Source organism: Pongo pygmaeus, chromosome 11, assembly GCF_028885625.2.
Source record: "Pongo pygmaeus isolate AG05252 chromosome 11, NHGRI_mPonPyg2-v2.0_pri, whole genome shotgun sequence".
In the NCBI taxonomy this organism is placed as follows: domain Eukaryota; kingdom Metazoa; phylum Chordata; class Mammalia; order Primates; family Hominidae; genus Pongo; species Pongo pygmaeus.
Window position 1 is genome coordinate 37,329,629 of NC_072384.2, and position 9,976 is coordinate 37,339,604.

General features: G+C 38.5%; 1 protein-coding gene across 2 annotated transcripts in view; it reads left to right on the plus strand.

Moving 5' to 3' along the window:
* Positions 1 to 9,653, plus strand: part of HNMT (histamine N-methyltransferase) — a 49,239-nt gene extending 39,586 nt beyond the window's left edge. For both annotated transcript variants that reach the window (XM_054477490.2, XM_054477491.2), the window contains one exon: positions 8,773 to 9,653. In XM_054477490.2, coding sequence (XP_054333465.1) covers positions 8,773 to 9,128 — 356 coding nt within the window. In that variant the 3' untranslated portion in view covers positions 9,129 to 9,653. The remainder of the gene's footprint in view (positions 1 to 8,772) is intronic.
* The last annotated feature ends 323 nt before the right edge of the window (positions 9,654 to 9,976 follow it).

The following is a 9,976-nucleotide window of genomic DNA, read 5'->3' on the forward strand; positions in this document are numbered from 1 at the left end:
TCAGGGACTATTGTGGGGTGGGGGGAGGGGGGAGGGATAGCATTGGGAGATATACCTAATGCTAGATGACGAGTTGGTGGGCATGTCATACTTAACTCTTAAACATCCAGAGTAAATGACAGAGCTCTCATTTCAAGTAACTTGGGTAATCCATCCCCTCATCATCACTCCTTTACTCCTGAGGGTTCCTGGGGTCAGACGTAAATGCTCCTGGTGATTGCCATCCACTGCGTGCTCCAAGTTCAACTTTTGATTTCTTCTCTCCAAATCTTGCATGTGCTGCAGCCGCCCTTTCTCATCTTGTTTCACATTGCCTTAAACATGGACATAGTCCTACCTCCTTCCTTCTCCAAAACACCATTCTTGCTTTTGACAGACGTTGAGACCTGTGGGGGAGAAAGAGGAACAAAGAACAGAATTCAGCATTAAGGTCCCACTGTGACTCTTTTTCTCACCTTTCTCTTGCTCAATCTGGACACACTTCCGTTGAACCTGCTCTCCTAACTTCTCTCAGTCTTCCCTCATATCCTCTTAGTTCAGTGCTAAGATGCCACCTCCTCATTTTCTATTGCAACTCCCTTTTTTAACTTTTATTTTAAGTTTGGGGGTACATCTGAAGGTTTGTCACATAGGTAAAAGTGTCCGGGGGGGAGGTTGTTAAACAGATTATTTCATCACCCAGGTATCAAACCCACTACCCAATAATAATCTTTTCTGCTCCTCTTCCTCCTCCCACCCTCCATCCTCAAGTAGACCTCAATGTCTGTTGTTTCCTTCTTTGTGTTCATCAGTTCTCATCATTTAGCTCCCACTTATAATTGAGAACATGCGGTATTTGGTTTTCTGTTTCTGCATTAGTTTTTTAAGGCCAATAGCTTCTGGCTCCATCCATGTCCCCGGAAAAGACATGATCTCTTTATTTTTTATGGCTGCATAGTATTCCATAGTGTATATGTATCACATTTTCTTTAACCACTCTGTCACTGAAGGGTTTTTAGGTTGATTCCATGTCTTTGCTATTGTGAATAATCCTGCAATGAACATTTATGTGCATGTGTCTTTATGACAGAATGATTAATATTCCTCTGGGTATATACCCAGTAATGGGTTTCCAAACTATACTATAGGGGGGTACAATAACCAAACAGCATGGTACTGGTACAAAAACAGGCACATAGACCAATGGAACAGAATAGAGAGACCAGAAACAAGGCCGCACACCTATGACCATCTGATCTTTGACAAAGCTGACAAAAACAAGCAATGGGGAAAAGACTTCCTATTCAATAAATGGTGGTGGGATAACTGGCTAGCTATATGCAGAAGATTGAAGCCAGTCTCCTTCCTTATACTATATACAAAAATCAACTCAATGTGGTTTAAAGACTACCTAAAACTATAAAAACCTGGAAGACAACCTAGGCAATACCATCCTACACATAGGAACAGGCAAAGATTCTGTGACAAAGACACTAAAATCAATAAAACATTGGCAAATGGCATCTCATTAAACTTAAGAGCTTCTGTACAGCAAAAGAAACTATCAACAGAATAAACAGACAACCTACAGAATGGGAGAAAATATTTGCAAACTATGCATTTGACAAAGGTCTAATATCCATCATCTATAAAGAACTTAAATTTACAAGAGAGAAACAACCCCATTAAAACGTGGGCAAAGGACATGAATAAACAATTCTCAAAAGAATCAGAGATATGGCCAAGAAGCATTTGAAAAAAAGCTCAACATCATGGATCATTAGTGAAATGAAAATCAAAACCACAATGAGATACCATCTCATACCAGTCAGAATGACTATTTATTAAAAAGACAAAAAATAACAGATGCTGATGAGGTTGTGGAGTAAAAGGAACACTTATACATTGTTGGTGAGAGTGTAAAGTGGTTCAACCACTATGGAAAGCAGTATGGCAATTTCTTAGAGAGCTAAAAGCAGAACTACCAGTTGACCCAGCAACACTCTTATAGAGTAGTTTAAATCACTTTTGTTCTATTTCTATCACCTAGATAAACCTTTGCACACATGAACTTGTCTTAACAACAACACATTTCCCTGAGATAAATTATTTTGCCCCCCTCAGTGTATGATGAGGGTGATGGTAGTTTCCTATTCTAAAAAAATAGCAATAGTTGCTTTGTTATATTAACATAACCAATAGAAATATCTTGGTCAGCCTTTGGAAAAATAGATCAAGTCTAGTTTCCAACAGGAAACAAATTTGATCACAAGAAATTTCCAATCAGACATTTTCATATCGATGTCAGTGAACACATATAGGAAGGATCCACAAAATTACTACTCATTGTTTTCTTTCAATGATGTAGCTTCAAATCCCTATCTGCTAGACTAGTCAGTGGATAGAAAACAAGTTTGAGAAACCTCATCAGCTGAGGTGTTCCATCTACATCCCTCCTTACCCCTATTTAGGAATCATTGCCTAGCTTGCCTTCTCCACCAGAACTATAATTCTTTAAACCCCATTTTTCATTTACTCAACAGATTGAAACATTTCCTAAAGTTGAATATTGACCCAGAACTTGGAATGTCTATATCACATTGGTTTACACTAAGTTCTGTTTTTATCAAGATTCTTTGGGTCACTTTCTCAATGGAATTTGCCTCATAATTACCTAAAAGGGAAGATGCTTCTGTGTATGTTCATTTGTTTCAGGGTAATATTGTCATCCATAGCTGCTCTCCAATGCAGAAAACTGAATACTCATGGTATATAGGGAGGCATATAGGGAGATTCATCTCTGTTCCTAGCTCTTTGTAAAGACTTTGGCACAGAGACAATACTCAGTAAATATGTTTTAATTGAACTGAATAATTGTTTATTATTTCCGCCTTATGATATCAGAACTACAATAAGCTCTGAATATACATCCAAAAAAAGAGAATATATTTCAGCTAAAACTGACTTTATGAAATCAGAGAACACAGGAAGTTCTGGATATTTGCAGAGGGAGTTTAATAAATAGGAATAAAAGGCTCAATAAAAAAGACACACACACACACACACACACACACACACTGCAAATGGAAGCAGCCAGACAAAAGCAATAAAGAACAAACAACTAAAACTATTTGTGTATTTTTAGGGAAAGAAAAAGAAATTGAAATCAGAATTAAATGACAACATTTACTGGTCAGCTTATGGAAATATATGCTGCTTGATGGAAATCAACCTTTGTGTTTCTAAATATCCATTACAGAATTACCCCAACTCAAGAGATAGACATTTAGTGATAACTAGTAGAAGTTCCTGATAATGGAGATGAAAGAAATTTGACTTGGGGATAAAAAAGAAGGGACATAAGAACAAGAGAGTTGGATTTCTTAAAAAAATGTGGAGTATCCCACACTAAAATCATATCAAAGAAATGTTTTTTTCTGCAAATATTATAGCCAAGCATCAATTGGGAGGGTTGCTATTTAAAAGGCAGCCTGTCTGGTTAAGGGAGATGAGCCAGAAGGAGATCACTGAAGCTTTCTGTCTGTCCTCTCCTTACCTGAGTAAGGAAGGAGGCAAATCATTGTGTGTTATTTTTAGTGCAGTGAGAAAAAAATAATCTGGTTTATATCATGTTGAAAACAAAAGTAACACCATATGTTGTGCCCACCGAGAGCCATTATGATAATGCATCAGTCGGGAAGTGCATAATTGCTCAGCTCAGAAATGGCACCGAGTCACAGTACTGACACCAGCAAATTTTCTGCAATTAGTGTTTGGTTCTTTTTTCTCTGCCAGGTTAAAAATAATAATAATGATGATAACAGAGCCTCTCTTCAACCACTGAAATGCTGATTTTCTTGTAATGTCTTGTTTGCTGGCAAACTCTTATTTAGGAAGACAATCCACTGTCTTTGGAATAAAAGATTTTTTAATAAATACTTACAACCTTCATTTATTTTCATTGAACAGAGGTTTTATTCTTTCTGCTTCATTCCAATTCCACCTTCTCCTAGAGCATATCCTGCAGTTACCTCTCCCTCTTCTGAAATATAAGTAGAACATCAATTATCCTAGGCTATTTATTATTTAGCCTATTATTTGTCTTGGTTCATCTCTTGAGTTTAATTAAATCTGGGAACTTTAGCTTAATCCATGCATGAGAGCCAAGGGTCTTTGAGCATTCTGTAATCTTATGCAGAACTGTGTAGGTATGTATTGTTTGTGTATTTTTCTGGAGAGTCAGTTACTCTCATTAGATCATAAAGGGGACTTGGGAACCAAAGGTATCTCAAGACATTTAATCCTAGAAGCACAAAGAAAGTATAAGTTGTCTCTTATATTGCTTTTGCCAAATCCAGTTTAACACTTCAGTAACGTTAACTATTGTGTCATGGTTCTAACGGTCTTTATTAACTCAGTGAATCCTTGTAGCAGTCTATAAATGGATTACATTATCACCCATGTTTTACAGATGATAAAACTGAGACACAGGTTCATAAAGTTGGTAAGAAGGAAAGCCAGGCTTCATACTCAGGCAGTTGGGTTTTAGAGACCATGCTCTTTATTACTGCCTGTACTGACTGTATAATGTAATATGCATGTATCAGAAGGCCCATAAATAGAAACTCATTATTATTATTATAGATTTCTGAATAGCAGGCTTGCTTTTTTAGTCTCAAGATTGCAATCAGTGGAAATACACTGGCAAACTAATTCATGTATTTTATAAGCACTTATTACACATCTTTCATGTGCATACCATTATGCAATAATTCACTTAAATTATCTCATGTAATGCTTGTAGTCGCTCAAGGTAAGTTTGATAATCCCCATTTTACAGATGAGGAAATTTAAGTTCTGAGAGGCTAGATAACAAGCCTCATCTCATTCATAAAGCATCAGAAGAAGAGTTCAGCTCATATCTGTCTCCCTCAGATAAGGTATTCCGTAGCTTCTCTGCAGGGCTAGAATTTCAATTAAATACTACAAACATTGCTAAAAGGTCTTCTAAACCTGGGGACAAGATTTATAGAAATCCACCTAGTTATTGTCAGTCCAAGGCAGCATCTTTTTTTAATATACGGATGAGAGTAAAAAATCATTGATTTCAGTAAATCATCATTTACTGTGCTCTTTCTTTCCATTTTAATTATTACTGTTAAAGATTCTTGTCTGAATTCCAGACTAACAACTACCTTCCTCATATCACCACCTGAATGTCCAGTAGGTATCTCAAATCTATATTCCTGAAACCAGAGGCCTGATGATACAAAACTGCTCGTCCTTCATTCTTTTCCTCTCCAACAATGACAATTCTGTCTTCTCAGGTGCCCTCACAGAAATTACTGGGGTCATCACTGATTCTTTCTTTTTACCCATATCCTACATCCAAATCGTTGGCGAGCCCTGTTGGATCTAAGAGTATAACACATAAAAACTCCCACCACGTCTCTTCACCTCCCAGCTCACTGGTCTGTGGGACCCACCCCCACCTATCCCCCAGGTGATTACAGTAGCCTTCTCGCTGTTCTCCCCACCTCTGCCCTTATGCTCCAGTACTCTCTTCCCATCGGTGAGGCCAGGGTGACTTATTAAATGTATATTGAGTCATTCTAATGTGCTGTTCCATACAGAAACCATGTTTTAGTAGTGAAGTTGAAACTGAAATTAATTTAAATGAATTAAACTTAAAATTGAGGTCTTCAGTAACACTTGAAACTCAAGTGAGGAGCGCCTCTGCTCGGCCGCCCCGTCGGGGAAGCGAGGAGCGCCTCTGCCCGGGCGGCCCCGTCGGGGAAGTGAGGAGCGCCTCTGCCCGGCCGCCCCGTCTGGGAGGAGAGGAGCGCCTCTGCCCGGGCGGCCCCGTCTGGGAAGCGAGGGGCGCCTCTGCCCAGCCGCCCTGTCTGGGAGGTGAGGAGCGCCTCTGCCCGGCTGCCCTGTCTGGGAGGTGTACCCAACAGCTCCGAAGAGACAGCGACCATCGGGAGCGGGCCATGAGGACGATGGCGGTTTTGTTGAAGAGAAGGGGAGGAAGTGTGGGGAAAGGAAGGAGAGATCAGATTGTTGCTGTGTCTGTGTAGAAAGGGGTGGGCATAGGAGACTCCATTTTGTTCTGACTAGGAGAAATTCTTCTGCCTTGGGATGCTGTTGATCTATGGCCTTTCCCCCAGCCCCCTGCTCTCTGAAACATGTGCTGTGTCAACTCAGGGTTAAATGGATTAAGGGTGGTGCAAGATGTGCTTTGTTAAACAGATGCTTGAAGGCAGCATGCTCTTTAAGAGTCATCACCACTCCCTAATCTCAAGTACTCAGGGGCACAAACACTGCAGAAGGCCGCAGGGTCCTCTGCCTAGGAAAACCAGAGACCTTTGTTAATGTGTTTATCTCCTGACCTTCTCTCCACTATTATCCTATGACCCTGCCATATCCCCCTCTCCGAGAAACACCCAAGAATGATCAATAAATACTTCAGAAATAAAAAAAAAAAAAAAAAAAAATTACCATAGGAAATGACAAAATCAAATGAAGAAAACCCATCTCCTTCATAATGCCAGGCAGGCTCCCAGAGTCCAAAATCTAGGTCATGAGCTTTGTCAACATAGCTAAAGGAGTAAAAAAAGTAAATGATTGGCCGAGCGCAGTGGCTCATGCTTGTAATCCCAGCACTTTGGGATGCCAAAGTGGGTAGATCACAAGGTCAACAGATCAAGACCATCCTGGCCAACATGGTGAAACCTTCTCTCTACTAAAAGTACAAAAATTAGCTGGATGTGGTGGCGGGCACCTGTAGTCCCAGCTACTCGGGAGGCTGAGGCAGGAAAATCGCTTGAACCCGGGAGGCAGAGGTTGCAGGGAGCCGAGATCACGCCACTGCACTCCAGCCTGGGTGACAGAGCGAGACTCCCTCTCAAAACAACAACAAAAAAGTAAATGATTTATTGATTGTCGGCTAGCTAGCTAGAAATCCAGATCTTGACAATTATTGTACTGTATATGTTTGAGATTGGAACATACTGATACAAAATTGATTTTTCTTCTTTTAAATAAAAGGTTTTATCTTTTCTCCAAAAAAAAAAAAAAAAAACAAATGGAAGTTCAAAAAATAGGGCTGAAACAAGGCAGCTTTGGTAAGAATTAATATTTAAATGTCTTCCTCAGTGTCTTGTCATCAGGAATCCCAGGCTGAGGCCCAGGGACAACCTCATGGCCTTGAAATCTAAACAACATAGAAACATAAGCCTTCACTATCTCTTATTTGAGATCTACTATTCACTCCATAAACTTAAAATATCAAGTAAATACTGATTTTTAATAAAAGTCAAATTTAATTTGTTTTAAATAGTAGTTTAAAAACCATTAACACATTAAGGACTTAAAAAAAATTCCTCCTTGAAAAATAACTCCAATTTAATTCAGAACTCTAATGATAGCACGTTATTACCACTACCTCAAGCTTCCCAAGACCATTTTAACTATGTAATAACCCCTGAACAAAAATCATCATGGCTCCTCATCACCTACAGAATAAAATTTTAATCACTTGGGCAACAATGCAAAATGTCAAGAAGTCTCAATTCCCATGTTGTCCCTATACAATCCAGTCCAGACTATTTATTATATCCAGAAGGAGTTTTAATATTCTACTCCCTTGCCTTTGCTCTCCCTCCTTAAAATTCAAAGTTTAGCTCTAGCCCCACTTCTACAAAACGACATTTCCAGATAAAACTTGTCCATTGCAAAATATGCTCAGTTCATAGATACTGCTTTGAATTTTTAGTCTCCCATCCAAGTACAAACATACATCATTTTAACGCACTTCATGTTATTGTTCTTTGCAGATACAGCATTTTTTAAGAATTGAAGGTTTGTGGCAGCCCTGCATCCAGCAGGTCCATTGGCACCATTTTTCCAACAGCATGTGCTTGCTTTGTGTTTCTGTGTCACATTTTGGTAAATCTCACAATATTTCCAACTTTTTCATTATTATTATATTTGTTATGATGATCTGTGATCAGTGATCTTTGATGTTACTACTGTAACTGTTCTGGGGTATCATAAACCATGTCCATATAAGATAGTGAACTTAATCAATAAATGTGGTATGTGTTCTATAGCCCTAAAAAAAAAAAAAAAAAAAAAAAAAGAAACTCAAGTCCTAAGCCACCTTTCAAGTGCTCCATAGCAACAAGTGGTGAGTGACAATCCTGCTGGACAATGCAGATATAGAATGTGTCCATTGGTTCAGAAAATTCTATCAGAGAGCATTACGGTCTGGGCCCCACTGGGCCCCAAGTGATCTGGTTCCTTCATCCACTCCCCACCCCTAATCTGTCCAACCTCATCTCTTTCCCCTCTGCCCTCACTCATTCAGCTCCAATTTCACTGGCTTCCTGGCTAGTTCTTTAATGGGCCAAGTATCATCCTGCTTCAGGTCCTTTGCAGCTGCTCATCTCTCTCCTGGAGTCATCTTCCCCCTGATATCTCCATGGCTTGCTGTCAGGTCTCTGCTCAAATGTCAGGTTGTTAGACAGACACTGTGACCACCCTAGTTAAAACAGCAGCCCATCAAAGTCTTTAACCCTCTTAGCATTTACTCAGATTACTTTTTCATTTAGCATTGATCACCATATATTTACTTATTTTTCTCTCTCCTCCCATACTGCTTGAAATATGAGATGCACAAAAAGGACAAGATTATTATTTTGTTCTATTCTAAGCATCTAGTGTACTTTCTGGCAGACTGCAAATGAAAGAAAGAATAAATGAAAGCATGAATTGTGTTTTATTGCACAGGAAGCAGTGGCTGGGACAAGCTGTGGAAAAAGTATGGATCACGCTTTCCCCAGAATGACCTCTGCCAGTATGTCACATCAGATGACCTCACTCAGATGCTGGACAACCTAGGGCTTAAGTATGAGTGCTATGACCTTTTTTCCACCATGGACATATCTGACTGCTTTATTGATGGTAATGAAAATGGAGACCTGCTTTGGGATTTTTTGACCGAAACCTGCAACTTTAATGCCACAGCACCACCTGATCTCAAAGCAGAGCTTGGGAAAGATCTACAAGAGCCTGAATTTAGTGCTAAGAAAGAGGGGAAGGTTCTTTTTAATAATACTCTGAGTTTCATAGTGATTGAGGCATAACTATCAATCACAAAAGTATATTCAAAAATTATATTTTGAACAACTCGGATCACTCATTTTTTCCATATTAAAATCACAAACTCATCCATTAATGTAGATAAAGCACTGTTTGGATATGAGATGTAGCAAATTCCAAGACATGATTGGACTTCCATTTGGAATCATATGGGATACTGCTGGTCTTATGCTGTCCCTCCTCCAGGTAGAGAGACCACATGCAGGCTCAACATAACATAAGCTAGAAAAATTAGACGACTGAATTTCCATGGCATATTGATAATAAAATTCATTCCACTTGCTGATTGTCTGAAATTTTCTAGAATACTAATAAAATATATACTATAGATTCTTTATTAGTGAAGTATGCACTAATCAATACTTTGAACACAAAGCCTGTGTTACTGATTTGGCCGTTTTGTGAAGAAACATTTATCTTTGTATGTTCTTCTATTGTGCTTTCTATCTTATTTTTATTAATTTGTAAGAGTAAGCACCTTTAGAATATTAAAAATTAATTCTTTATCACATGTTGTCATTTCTTCCCATTGTGTTTTCTCTTGTAATTTTATCTGTGAATAGCTTTTTGTTTGTCTTTTTGATATACTGAAGTTTTCTATTATATTCAGCCAAATTTTTTTTTTTAAGTCTGGGCTTCTGATACATTTTAAAAGACCTTCTAAAACCAAGGTTTTAGAATACTAACATTTTATCAAAATAATATTATAGTTTTGCTTTTTTTAAAAAATGAAATCTGTAATATGTTTGAAATTTAGATAAGTATAAACAGTGAGAACAAACTGTTTCCCCTCAAAATAATAGCCAGATGTATAAACAAAATTTATTGAAGA